The sequence below is a fragment of the Rhinoderma darwinii genome, chromosome 4 (genome assembly GCF_050947455.1).
Source record: "Rhinoderma darwinii isolate aRhiDar2 chromosome 4, aRhiDar2.hap1, whole genome shotgun sequence".
NCBI classification, from domain to species: domain Eukaryota; kingdom Metazoa; phylum Chordata; class Amphibia; order Anura; family Rhinodermatidae; genus Rhinoderma; species Rhinoderma darwinii.
The window spans coordinates 191,199,948-191,215,254 of record NC_134690.1 but is presented as its reverse complement, the minus strand read 5'-3'; the positions used below and the strand labels follow the sequence as shown (position 1 = coordinate 191,215,254).

At 40.9% G+C, this 15,307-nt stretch overlaps 1 protein-coding gene across 1 annotated transcript in view; it reads right to left on the bottom strand.

Annotated features, from left to right (window-relative positions):
• The window catches only part of LOC142760489 (uncharacterized), a 161,451-nt gene that overhangs the window by 124,413 nt on the left and 21,731 nt on the right, over positions 1-15,307 (bottom strand). The window contains exons 4-5 of the mRNA XM_075863685.1: positions 13,413-13,475; positions 9,299-9,352 (exon numbers count right to left, since the gene is read on the bottom strand). Coding sequence (XP_075719800.1) covers positions 9,299-9,352; positions 13,413-13,475 — 117 coding nt within the window. The remainder of the gene's footprint in view (positions 1-9,298; positions 9,353-13,412; positions 13,476-15,307) is intronic.

Below are 15,307 nucleotides of genomic sequence, written 5' to 3'. Positions count from 1 at the left end.
GGAAAATCTCACGTTTCTGAAAATGAATCAAGCGTGGATCGGTGACGATTTTAAAACCCCTGTGCCTGATGCCACTGATTAGATCTGACATTGCTGCCGCCTGCTACTGCTGCCTGCTACTGCCGCCTGCTACTACGGGATTCTGTCCTGTCCACTCTTTTTTTAATGTGCTGCTGCTACTACTACTACCACACTTGCTGTCTGTGTTGGCTACCTCTACTACCACCAATACACCTCCACTGCCGCCCGTCTGCTACAAGCAGGCTGCCCCACCACAGGGCTTTGTCCTGTGACTGTCGTCGAGTCTCTTTTTTTAATGTGCTGCTACTACCAGTCTACCACCCTTGCTGTCTGTGTTGGCTACCTCTACTACCACCAATACACCTCCACTGCCGTCTGCTACAAGCAGGCCTGCCCCACCACAGGGCTTTGTCCTGTGACTGTCGTCCAGTCTCTTTTTTTAATGTGCTGCTACTACCAGTCTACCACCCTTGCTGTCTGTGTTGGCTACCTCTACTACCACCAATACACCTCCACTGCCGCCCGTCTGCTACAAGCAGGCCTGCCTCACCACAGGGCTTTGTCCTGTGACTGTCGTCCAGTCTCTTTTTTTAATGTGATGCTACTACCAGTCTACCACCCTTGCTGTCTGTGTTGGCTACCTCTACTACCACCAATACACCTCCACTGCCGTCTGCTACAAGCAGGCCTGCCCCACCACAGGGCTTTTTTCCTGTGACTTTTGTCCAGTCTCTTTTTTTAATGTGCTGCTACTACTACTACCACCCTTGCTGTCTGTGTTGGCTACCTCTACTACCACCAATACACCTCCACTGCCGCCCGTCTGCTACAAGCAGGCCTGCCCCACCACAGGGCTTTGTCCTGTGACTGTCATTCAGTCTCTTTTTTTAATGTGCTGCTGCTACTACTACTACCACCCTTGCTGTCTGTGTTGGCTACCTCTACTACCACCAATACACCTCCACTGCCGTCTGCTACAAGCAGGCCTGCCCCACCACAGGGCTTAGTCCTGTGACTGTTGTCCAGTCTCTTTTTTTAATGTGCTGCTACTACTACTACCACCCTTGCTGTCTGTGTTGTCTACCTCTACTACCAGCAATACACCTCCACTGCCACCCGTCTGCTACAAGCAGGCTTGCCCCACCACAGGGCTTTGTCCTGTGACTGTCGTCCAGTCTCTTTTTTTAATGTGCTGCTGCTGCTACTACCAGTCTACCACCCTTGCTGTCTGTGTTGGCTACCTCTACTACCACCAATACACCTCCACTGCCGCCCGTCTGCTACAAGCAGGCCTGAGGCCTGCCCCACCACAGGGCTTTGTCCTGTGACTGTCATCCAGTCTCTTTTTTTAATGTGCTGCTACTACTACTACCACCCTTGCTGTCTGTGTTGGCTACCTCTACTACCACCAATACACCTCCACTGCCGCCCGTCTGCTACAAGCAGGCCTGCCCCACCACAGGGCTTTGTCCTGTGACTGTCGTCCAGTCTCTTCTTTTAATGTGCTGCTACTACCAGTCTACCACCCTTGCTGTCTGTGTTGGCTACCTCTACTACCACCAATACACCTCCACTGCTGTCTGCTACAAGCAGGCCTGCCCCACCACAGGGCTTTGTCCTGTGACTGTTGTCCAGTCTCTTTTTTTAATGTGCTGCTACTACTACTACCACCCTTACTGTCTGTGTTGGCTACCTCTACTACCACCAATACACCTCCACTGCCGCCCGTCTACTACAAGCAGGCCTGCCCCACCACAGGGCTTTGTCCTGTGACTGTCGTCCAGTCTCTTTTTTTAATGTGCTGCTGCTGCTACTACCAGTCTACCACCCTTGCTGTCTGTGTTGTCTACCTCTACTACCAGAAAAACACCTCCACTGCCGCCCGTCTGCTACAAGCAGGCCTGAGGCCTGCCCCACCACAGGGCTTTGTCCTGTGACTGTCCAGTCTCTTTTTTCAATGTCCTGCTACTACTACTACCACCCTTGCTGTCTGTGTTGGCTACCTCTACTACCACCAATACACCTCCACTGCTGCCCGTCTGCTACAAGCAGGCCTGCCCCATCACAGGGATTTGTCCTGTGACTGTCATCCAGTCTCTTTTTTTAATGTGCGGCTGCTGCTACTACCAGTCTACCACCCTTGCTGTCTGTGTTGTCTACCTCTACTACCAACAATACACCTCCACTGCCGCCCGTCTGCTACAAGCAGGCCTGAGGCCTGCCCCACCACAGGGCTTTGTCCTGTGACTGTCCAGTCTCTTTTTTTAATGTGCTGCTACTACTACTACCACCCTTGCTGTCTGTGTTGGCTACCTCTACTACCACCAATACACCTCCACTGCCGCCCGTCTGCTACAAGCAGGCCTGCCCCACCACAGGGATTTGTCCTGTGACTGTCGTCCAGTCTCTTTTTTTAATGTGCTGCTGCTACTACCAGTCTACCACCCTTGCTGTCTGTGTTGGCTACCTCTACTACCACCAATACACCTCCACTGCCGCCCGTCTGCTACAAGCAGGCCTGCCCCACCACAGGGCTTTGTCCTGTGACTGTTGTCCAGTGTCTTTTAATGTGCTGCTACTACTCACCCTTGCCAATAAAAAGGGTCAATTTTTGGAGGGCTTGTCAAAAGCCATTGCTTGTTGCTTTTACATCCATGTATGGAAGAACCCCGGCAGGCATCTGCCAATAAAAAGGGTAAATTTTTGGAGGGCTTGTCAAAAGCCATTGCTTGTTGCTTTTACATCCATGTATGGAAGAACCCCGGCAGGCATCTGCCAAAAAAAAGGGTCAATTTTTGGAGGGCTTGTCAAAAGCCATTGCTTGTTGCTTTTACATCCATGTATGGAAGAACCCCGGCAGGCATCTGCCAAAAAAAAGGGTCAATTTTTGGAGGGCTTGTGAAAAGCCATTGCTTGTTGCTTTTACATCCATGTATGGAAGAACCCCGGCAGGCATCTGCCACCATAAAGGGTAAATTTTTTGAGGGCTTGTCAAAAGCCATTGCTTCTTCTTTTACTACCTTATATGTATGAACCCTGGCAGGCATCTGCCGCCAAAAATGGTTAATTTTTGTACCTTTTTTAACAATGCATTAAGCATACAACATGCACAAGTGCAGTGGTTTCTGTTAGTTATCACCGTGTCCCATCCGTTTTCCTATAGCCATACATGTTGGCGTAACTTTGACACTAACGTTGCCTTAAAGACAGCTCAAAAGTACTTGGATACACTCATGGGTGACCTAAGAGTGTTATACAGGGCTTCTAGGGCTTTTAAACAGTGTTATACACGATTTTTAGGGGCTTTCTTGTATTACAGGTTCGGTCAGAACTAGTTCGGTCCGAATCGAACTTTTTCATGAAATTCGCCGAACCAAACTTTTCATAAGTTAGCTCATCTCTAACTGTAAGATTAAATTTTCATTGCCTCTTGTAACCATACAACTCTACCTATTACTCCTTGCCTTAAAGATAATCTGTCATGTTGAAAATGTAGACCAATTTGCGAGCAGCATTTTATAAACCAGGAGAAGCTGAGCAGATTGATATATAATTTTGTGGGAAAAGATTTCGAATAACATGTAATTTAATCATTTAAACCTCTGCTCATTGTGGGTTTAGGAGTCCAGTGGGCGGTCCTACTCAGGGATTGATAGGCTTTCCTGTATGTGCGTGAATACAGATATAACTATCAACCAGTGATAAAGGACCACCCACTGGACTCCTAAGTCTAGAATGAGCAGAGGTTTGAATGAATAAATTACAAGTTATACTGAATCTTTTGCTAGAAAACTATATATCAATCTGCTCAGCTCCCCCTGCTCTTTAACAAACATTTTCAACTTGACAGGTACCCTTTAAAGGGGGTTACCCCACTGAACAACCCCTCTTTAAAAGGCAGTCCTGGCAATCACCAGATCGTTACGAGCCTAGCTACTGAAACCGGCTGCGATCAGTTGTAATAGCTAGTGAAAGCTTTGGGGGCCACAATGAAGTGTTACAGACATTCATTCCAACAGTCATCCACCCTGATTAAAACAAGTGGGAGGAATACCCTTTATTATATCCATATGCTTTAATAGGCCATACAACCCAGTGGCTGTCCATTTGGGACAACCCCTCTAGCTGATCAATTTAAATGATCAATCTAGTACTAAATATTCAATCCCCATCATTCAGAACTGACAGATTAGGGTGTTCTAAACAATAACAACTCATGTGAGTGAGCAAAGAAATGAATAATGAATAAATAATTATAGATGAAGAAAATAAACATATTTCACTAAACTAAATGTTCATTCATACATAAAATGTATGTATTTGCTACTGTATTTGCTACTGCCCCTGTTTATTTGGCTGAGGTGTAGGTGTAGGTGTAGGTGTAGGTGTAGGTGGGACGGCAATGTGATTGACAGCTCTGCCCCGCAACTACAGGTCCTATGATGTACTCTTCCAGCAGTATGATAAAACACCATATGCATCGGTTTCTGTGTGTGTGAAAATGAAAGATAGTAACACTAAAGGAATTAATACATAACATTACTTAATAAAGAGCAGTTTCTCCTTTGGTGAATCCACACTAACTCTAATCATTTGCTAATAGGTGAACAAAGGACATATTATTGGACAACTATGCTATTACACAGGAGAAACTGAAGTGAAGGCATTGTTCTTTTGATTTGTCTAGACATCTGGTTATTAATACTTAAAAGAAGATTGTCTATGCTTTTACACATGCAACTAAATACATTTAGCATTTTATACTAAAATTCCCATATTCCCCTTTCATGCGATCCTTATGAAAAACATGTACATTTGTTCCATTCTGGTTACTGGAATTTCATGAACATTTGTTCCATTCCGGTTACTGGAATTTCTTGTAAGTTGTCTCAAAAGAATATATTATTTTTTTTTGCCTACATCTGATCATAGAACAGAAACTTTAAACAATATACAGTATCTAAGCATCATATTAGCTTAGCTGCTAAATTATGCATCTGTCCAGCTTTATTAGAATCCCAGTAATGCAGCCAAAATTAAAAAATGTATGTAATGAATCACAGGTTAATAACCCTTATATAAGATGCAAGATTCAATGATTCCTAATATCATAAAAGCAGGACCACCAGAGGAAGGAAAGGCAAGCTGCTTTGGACTTTGCAGTCTCCCAAGCCTAGATCAGCATGCTCGCCCATCATCAGAAATAATCTATTGCTGCCTACAGACACTTATTTTAGGGTCACTGGGAGGGCACTGTTTATGGGGTAGGTATTGTTAATGTCGGCATCTGACATGTGCTTTTTGCGTGTGGGGACTGTGTGACTCTTATTGCAATGGGTTACTGTGTTTATTATGGGGCACTTAAACTGGTATTTTAATGGGTTGCTGTGGAATTTAAAATGTGTGTGTGTGTACACTGCCATAGAATGGGGGTCTGTATTGTCAGAGAGAGACCCCGATCGCAGGAAATGTAACTTTTGTGTACAGCCTGTTGGTGAAGACATAAAGAGAGCAAAATCAGCGCTGGCAGGTAGCTTGTGCACTGGACACTTGTTACTAGGGAAAAAAAACACTCGACACCAGAGAATAATGTAACCAAACTGGTAAAGTCTAGGGGCCAGGACTTTAACCCCTTTAGGATGCAACCTAATTTATTTAGCTTTTTTTATTACTTAATTTCAAGAGATATAACATTCTTATTTTTCTATCAACACGACTGTGTGAGGGCTTGTTTTTTTTTTTTTAAAACCACCATTTTGTGGAACATATAATGTAGAGCCTAATAGGCTCTCATACTCATAATTAGCCAACGTGGGGGCCTTTGTTATGCCCCGGCTGCCATGGCAACCCATCAGCAACCCACGATTGCGTTGCGGGGGGGAACATATGAGGTGAAGGAGTGAGACCCCTCTGTCTAACCACTTAGATGATATGGTCACTATTGAACATGACATCTATGGGTTATAAGGCTATAATCAGAGTTATCTGCAATCCTTACTAAAAAAACAATGCTGATGGCGGCAGTACATTTACAACACTGTGCGGGAAGTACATCCCACAAACGCGGTGCAATAAGGGGTTAAACCACTGGACATACCAGAAATTCGCACATTGGTAAGTAAGGTAAGGTGTTTAAGGATCCAAAGGAGCTTATTATTAATATCACTGATATAAGAAGACAAACTGATGTGGGAAAATTATTTTGTCAGTCCACAATTTTTTCATTAATATTCAAATGTCATTTGCCATCAATGAGAAAAGAGGTGAACCCCCAAACATGGCTTAGTTACACATAGTGAGTGTTTAGTGTTTAATGGAACTAAAGTCCTGCTGAGGGACATCCCATAATAGAAAGTGATGACATATTGCTAGGATATGCCATCATTTTCTAATTGGTGGGGGTCCGAATGCTGGGACCCTCACGATCCTGAGAATATAGGAGTTGCAAAACTGCAGTTCATTTTTTCCCTGCACAGCGCTGCTTGAAACCAATGGCTGTGTAGGAAACTTCAGCACAGCTCCAGTCAAGTGAATCTATGATTGCAAAACCCCTTTATATTGAACTATTAGGCTATTTTTTATTCTACATGCATGCTAAGTTATTGAAACAAAAGTGAATGGACAGGACAAGGAGGGTCGAGAGAAGTAGAAAAAAAAAGGAATGGGGAGGAATCCTCCAGCTCACCTGACACGAAAATTAGTGTCGCTGATAGCGCCCGGATCCTCGTGTCGGCACACGATGTAGATAACAGAGTAACAAAGAGAGGTTGGGTCCAGCGCTTTGAATAGAAGTAAAATGGAAGCTGTTTCCAAGTTTAATGGTCTTAGTTAAAAGACAAGTCTAAGGACGCCAGAGTCGTCCAAAACGCGTAGGCTCTAAGGATCTACATTCCCCCATTTCTGCACACCAGGACTCCACACCATTGGACCTTTTTTAACTAAGACCATTAAACTTGGAAACAGCTTCCATTTTACTTCTATTCAAAGCGCTGGACCCAACCTCTCTCTGTTACCCGGTCGAGAGAAGTCATATGGTAACATAGAAAATTAATTGCTATGGTGCCAATTGTTTGTACAGTGGACCCTATTACATCTCCCCTTTCTGAGTCACCTGAATAGCAAATCTAGATCACCAGATCTTTCATTTTGTATTCACGGTAACTAAGCAACCACTATGGAAGCTCTAATAGACGTCATATTTGTGGTCACCAAGTATTCACAGAGAAGGCTGAATGATTTATTTAACAACCTAATAAAAGAGGAAAGCTTAACTAGCTTGTACAGAACTAGAAAATGATGGCTTCTTCCTTTCAAAAATAGTGCCACACCTGTCTACAGATTAAATTTCTGCAGTGAGATATCAACCCATGGCCGCAAAGAGACTGAAGTCATAATACAGCAACTTAGCCTGCTCGGCCACATTATCTCTATATGATAATGGTGTTGTAGCTTAACCCCAATGAACATGGGCTGCAATACCAGGCAGAATCCATGGACAGCCATGGAGCGGTTTATGGAAGAAAGCAGCCATTATTATCCAATCCTGCACAACCCCTTTAAAGGGAATGTGTTGCCAGAAAAACATGTTTTTTTAAAAAAAATTAAACATTTAGTGTGTGGGTGATTAAACAATGTTCAAATTTTTTTTATTTTTTTCACGAGTCAGGAAATAGTCAGGAAATATTATAAATTAATTCTAATTTATAATACTACCCATTTTTGGTCACTAGATGGAGCTATTCCCAAAATTGCAGCATTGCAACAATGGGTTAAAAGCCCTCGCTCTAGTGAGCTCTCAGCATCCCCCCCTCCTTTATCCTGGCTAGTGCCGGGATAAACGAGGGGTTTGAACGGTGTAACCTCCTACGCTGTGTGTCGCCATTTTTTGAGCTAACACACAGCGTAGTAGGTTTACATACAGTAGTAAACACACACAAACAAGAACATACATTGAAATCTCTTACCTGCTCCTGCCGCCGCGGCTCCCTCCGGCCCGTCCGCTCCGTTTGCTGCCGCTGGTCCAAGTGCACAAATCCGGAAGCCGCGACCGGAAGTAGTAATATTACTGTCCGGCCGCGACTTCCGGTCCACAGGAAAATGGCGCCGGACGGCGCCAAATTCGAATTGGACTGTGTGGGAGCGGCGCATGCGCAGTTCCCACACAGACGCCGTACACTGAAGTCAATGGCACGGGAGCCGTTCGCAGTCCCTATGGGACTGTGGCTGCCGTATTCCATGTCTGTATGTGTCGTTAATCGACACAGACAGAAATGGAACAAAAAATGGCAGCCCCCATAGGGAAGAAAAAGTGTAAAAATAAGAAAAAGTAAAACACAAACACACAAATGAATATAAACGTTTTTAATAAAGCACTAACATCTTTAACATATAAAAAAATAATTTGTGATGACACTGTTCCTTTAAGAACCACAACTCCTTTAAGGGAAAGTGTACTGATCTAGGCATAAGTAAAGATTCTAGACCATAGGTAATTCACCACAACCAACTTTTGTCGTTTGTAAGAGTAAGGGGTATGCTCAGAAGTGGCTGAATTGTTGCGTATTTTTGGTGCGGTTAAAATATAGTCCAATGCCTGAAAATTGGGTTTGAAATATTTAATAGAAAATGTGATCAAAATTTACTCATAATGCAGAAAAAGGCCATGATTACTGATAAAAGGGCAGGTAAAAAAAAAAACAGTTTCCAGCAGGATGTATATAAGCCACAATGTTATATGAGGAAGATCGGACCGGTGCAAAAATCTGATGAACAGCCACTCTCACACCTATCATCCATAAGGAGGGTGGCTGCTTACTATAACAATTATACTCAGATAAGGTAACTATAAGGTGCCAGTCATACAAGATACATTTAGTGCATCATACTGGGGTTTTAGGGCTTAATTCCACAGCATGCCCTGTATGTTATGGATTTGCTGGGTCTGAATTTACCCTTATTACAATACTATAATGTGAAATGCAAAACCACAGCTTGCTTTTTCAAATGAAAAAAAATGAAAAAAAAAATATCTAAAAATATATAATGCATTACTGCTTATTTTAAATGTTAAAGAAAATGTACTACTGTCAGGCTTTTATATGACACACCAAATGTTTTTCAAGTAAGATATAAAAGGAAAGCTGTACCAGTGCTACATTATAAAACACATACTAGAGCAAATCATGTTTTATAAATATTTTCTCTGAAAGTTTAAGAAAAGAAACTCTGTATAAATATTTGATTAAAGCAGATCAGATAAAAGCATTTTAATGGTTACCTTTCCCCCAATTTCTCCTGGAGTACCATTTTCTCCTTTGCTTCCCTGCTCACCCTGCAAAACACAATGAAGACAGCAGTACATTAACAAAAGCCTTATGTGATAGACGACAGCACATTCTGTCTGCAAAATCTATTGTAAGCATTACAAGAGAAGAACATTAGGAAAAGAAGATATATTTGTATTTTTTAATATTTTATTCTATTTATTTTTGGGGATTTAAAAGTCACATTAGAAAATATGAACTGGAGTTAAAGGATTATTAATGGCAAAAAGCCAGTAAAATGAAGGAGGGAAACAAGTGTCAATTTCACTTTGTCATGTTGTCTAATTGCATAATCCCTTACTTCCTGCGATACACTATTTTTGGAGGAGCAACCGTTTGGGTTGGCTCATTGGTAAACTTAATCTCACTGCATAATGAAACCATACCCTGTCTACCACATGTACAAGCAAAACCCACGGCATGTGTTACTTTCTAATCCATCTGACAACCTAAATTTATAACTATGATATATATAGTCTCATAGATTGAAATAACTGTTACAAAAGGTTAATAACTTTTGCTGTAGGTGTTCTATATAATATTTAATTAGCTATTTAGCAGAGTGTAAACAATCTTAAACTGTAAATCTAAGGGAAAATCTATTTCTTTACTTTATGTAACCAGTGGCCTTTAGTTTGTAAATGTTCCCTTCTGTTTAGTTTCCCTTAATTGTAGAAACATACCTGGCTTTGTTTAAAGGGTAACTAAACTTTCAACAAACTTCTGATGTGTCATTGTGACATGTCAGAAGTTTTGATCGCTGGGGGTCCGAGCACTGAGACCCCCCACCTATCGCTAAAACGCAGCGGAAGAATCGCTTGGGTGAGCGCTAAGCCGCTTAGCTTCTGATCTGCTTTTTTCGGAAAGCCAATGTAACGGTGTATGGGCCCATAGACATTCTATTGAGTCCGTACACCGCTACAACGGCTTTACAAGGAAAGCCAATGGAGAAACCAAGCGGCTCAGCATTCACCCGAGTGCTTCTGCGGCTTTGTTTTAGGGATCGGTGGGGTTCTCAGTGCTCGGACACCCAGCGATCAAAACTTCTGACATGTCACTATGACATGTCAGAAGTTTATTGGAAATTGAGTTACCCTTTAAGCAACAACCTGAAAGTTTTCACAACTCTACTACTGTATGCTGTGTGATACAAAATGCCACAAAATTGGGTAGGTGTATCCATGCCAAGTTCTACCTGCCTGGCCAGTTCAAATGCTATATAGTCACCTCTGGCACCAGTAAGATCTCAGATAGGCTGTGTTCACAGCATCGTTCCTTTCCGCTGAGGGGTTCCGTCAGAGGTTTCCAGGCTAACCCCTCAGCGGAAAGGCAAACGGAAACCTAAGCTATGGTATCAATGGTGACGGAAACTATGCTAACGGTTTCCATTTGTCACCGGTGTGACAGGGTACCGTCATTTTTGACGCAATCAATAGCGCAGTCGACTGGTTTAAACTGACTGAAACCTCAGACGGAACCCCTCAACGGAAGGGCAACAGTGATGTGAACAGGCCCTTGTAGCATTTGTTTGCTTCTTGATGCTTCTTTTTTTTTGTGACCTCCTGTGAAGATTAATTGATTACTGACTATCTGCCTGGATGTGACTATGCTTCTGTGACACAATTTTAAATTTGTCATCCTTGCTCTGTTGCTTCACAGCTCATCTTCTGACTTCACCTTTGCCAAAGATTTTCCAGTTAATGACCCACTCTCTATGACAATTTAAAAGCAATAAATTCTTTAGTTGTGCCATTTGCCAATATTTTATACATTGTTCATTTAGAGTTTGCATAACCTGAAGATAATACTGATCTTCACTTTTATAGATATTTTTCAGTAGCAATACAATTGTCCAGAGGCTTCTGTAGTCTACAGTTTGTTTTGGAAACAATGATAAACTTGCCAGCTTCCTATAGTGCAATTTATTCACAAACTTTCGGATATTGCCCACCGTTGGGTTGATGTAATATTCTTTATTATTATTAGTAATATTTTCAGCTTTGAAGCTGTTATATGTGACGATTCTGATAATGGTCATGAAAATTCATTGTTATCTAGGACGCGGAGAAAACAAAGACTGACTACACATCAAAACAGCAACCATCCAACATTTCAGTGCTATTGTTAAATATTTAAAACATCTACTTGATCTTTTATCAAAGCCTTCACCCCTTGACTTCTTTGCATTTAGCAAATGACTGTCATCTGACACAGTTCTAAATCAATTCACTCACTTAGTATGTAGAGGGCAGTAAAAGACACCCGGCAAAGCTTACCATGAGTAGAGTGAATTTATCATAATGAATTGGATGACAATCATTCTCTAGATACTATGCAGTAACAGAGAACACAGAGGTCATGTTAGACTGCACATACTGTACAGAACTTTTAAGTGGGAGAAGTAGCCAGTATTGGAACTATGTAAAGGTCCTTTGAGATCAAACTGAGCTAGAAATTGTGCCATTTTAGAAACGTCTCAATAGATAAGATTAAAAAAGAATATCTGTAAACAATAATGTGTCAAGGAGAACACATTCAATGGATTATTGTATCCTTCTATAACCCTTGAAAATGAAAACTCATTTACAAAAGTTGAAGTCATTAGTAACTAACCGTTTAACATTTGTGACTAATGCAAGGGTAATACAAAACATTTTCATAAGTTTTCCAAATTTATTAATAAATGATATGCTGTTTTCACATGGTGGCTAAACTGCCAATGGCTGCTCAACATCTGCTTAAAGGGTAACTAAACTTTCAAAAAACTTCTGACATGTCATAGTGGCATGTCAGAAGTTTTGATAAGTGGGGGTCCGAGCATTGAGACCCCCTCCAATCACTAAAACAAAGTGGCAGAAGCGCTCGGGTGAGCACTGAGCAGCTTAGTTTCTGATTGTCTTTTCTCGGAAAGCCGAACAATTGGTGCACGGTCTCATAGACTTTCTATTGAGCCTGTACACCAATTGCTCAGCTTCCAAGAAAAGCCAATAAGAAACAAAGCAGCTCAGCGCTCACAAAGGCGCTTGTGCCGCTTCGTTTTAGCGATCGGTGGGGGTCTCATTGCTCAAACCCCCACCAATCAAAAATACTAACATGTTACTATGACATGTCAGAAGTTTTTTGAAAGTTTAGTTAACCTTTAAAAGAAGTACAATTTTGTAAAACAAATTACATAATTTAAGTTTTAAAATCTAAAAAAGGTTGAGCAATTTACCAAATACTTTGTTTCACTTTCTGTATATTGTACTGATTTTGAGTTATACTCAATGATGATGCTTTCTTCTTCATTTAGGTCTAAAAGCAATGTTGTGTGCAAGGGCCCTGTACAAAAGCACACAAACTCACTTCAAGTCTGTATTATTGTTCAGTGTGCAGCCTTATGGTGACTCGATAATACAATTGAGTAAATCACAATTTGTGGCTCATAGATTCTCACGGTATCTGTGAGGAAAAAAAACCTCTTTGAGCCTCCATGTAAAATAAAAAGCGCAGATAGGTACAATATGGGCCAACAAAATTTTATGTTCTACATATTATCGATCCGTACTACAGGGATCAGACAAATGGCCCTGTGCATGAAGTCTTAACCTAAATAAAGGATTATGCTGGTTGACCGTTACCAGAGAACAGTAAGTTGTGGGACCCCAGATATCAGATATAACTTTAGAACTAAGTGTGAACTAACTGCACACAGAAGAGTATGGATAAACTGCAGTCTACTCACAAGGTAAACCAGCAGCTTACGCTCTATTAGCATGATAGTAGGAAAATGCAAAGACATATTGCCTCATAACATATGATATATGCAGCATTTCTTAGTGACCAATAATGTTGTTTTGATACAGAAATGACACTAATTTAGATTTGTTTGGCTTCTTTCAAACATAGACATCAGTTCCTACAGAATAATAACTACTTCTTAAACTGTATGTTTTTTGCCACTTGTGAGAAATGCAGTTGCGCATTAAATTGTATGTGGATCCATCAAGACAAATTTGTAGTCGAGCCAAGTCTACGTAATAATCAAGTTAATAGTTTTGGCGTGACTTTAAAAATAAAACAGCTTACCTGAATGCCTTGGTCACCCTTTTGCCCGGGCAAACCTGTGGGTCCTGGTAAACCTGATTCTCCCTAATTGAAAAATGCATCAAAGACATTTTAGTTGAATAAATTAAACAGAACTTCATATTTTAAGGAATACATTCTAACAAACATCCGAGAGATCTCCTAATACTAACATTGTTGCAGATGCTGCTTCTCAAGTCTTCTCAAGAAAAGTAATCCCCAGCCCTAGTCTGGAGGCACTCAAATACTCTTTTTCCAAAACTGAAACCAAAGAGGGATAATTTTTCACGGTCCATCACAAACTTACACGGAGATTTCCATGTACTTTGTAACTTCCAGATTAGAATCAGTTGTACTGAGCAGTAATAATACACTCAAATACCTCCATTTTCATACTGAGACGTGGAGATTTTTGTTGTCATATTCTGTACTATTTTTCGATATTAAAAAAATTAAATTGTGGCATGCTCCACTGGATGCCGTATTTATAGAGGCATTGCTTCTAGGGGTAATTAACCCCATATTACAGCACACCACAGAGCACCATACAGGGACCCACAAAGTTCTTGTGGCTCCCCAGTAATAAGCCGCAGGGGAATCCATACTCCTGTACATCCGCGTTCACAACTCTGCAGTGTGAATCTACTAAATCTAATTGCTTCTAGTTAACTAATATGCCCCCAAAATGAAGAAAAAATCTACAGCGAGTATCACTTAAAACAAAGCCTAATATGGGTACAATAATAAAAAGAAAAAGGTTACGACTGATGCCATGCGGGCAAGCAGAAACGAAAAATGTACTATAGCTAAGTTGCTAAAATTGGCTCCGTCATTACTTTAGGAATTAGGAGAAATACAAATACATATTTTCTATCATTCCAATGCTTTCTTGTTATCGATATTATCTGTAATCTGTAATAGAACTGACATATTCTACAGCAATGTAGCAAGACTGGAGCCACTGCGCTTCTTTATTTCTCATCTGTGAATGGTAAATTATCAATACAGAAAACATTACAACCGGGGCTCATATGATGAACATTCGATTTCTGTCCCAAAATTGCAATACTTTTTATGTGCTGACAAATATTTTCATCTAATAAAATACAACTAATTAACAAAGTATGATTGGCGTGTGTTTGCAAACATGCACAGCAAATGCCTGTATACAGATACTTTCAAAAAAGGTGACTAGTCTTGGCTGCCTGCCAGTTCCTATTGTAATGATGGAAGAGTGTGACCAAGATCTGATTACTTTCTATAAAGTCAGAGCTGATACACTGTATGTCAGCTGATGCCGTAAGATCACAGGCATACACCTTAGAACATATATTATGTGAATATATATATATATATATATATATATATATATATATATATATATATATATACACTACCGTTCAAAAGTTTAGGGTCCCTTAGAAATTTCCTTATTTTTGAAAGAAAAGCACAGTTTTTTTCAATGAAGATAACGTGGTAAATGACTATTCTAGCTGCAAACGTCTAGTTTTTAATGCAATATCTACATAGGTATATAGAGGCCCATTTCCAGCAACCATCACTCCAGTGTTCTAATGGTACATTGTGTTTGCTAACTGTGTTAGAAGGCTAATGGATTATTAGAAAACACTTGAAACCCCTTGTGCAATGATGTTAGCACCGCTGTAAACAGTTTTGCTGTTTAGAGGAGCTATAAAACTGACCTTCCTTTGAGCTAGTTGAGAATCTGGAGCATTACATTTGTGGGTTCGATTAAACTCTCCAAATGGCTAGAAAAAGAGAGCTTTCATGTGAAACTCGACAGTCTATTCTTGTTCTTAGAAATGAAGGCTATTCCATGCGAGAAATTGCCAAGAAACTGAAGATTTCCTACAACGGTGTGTACTACTCCCTTCAGA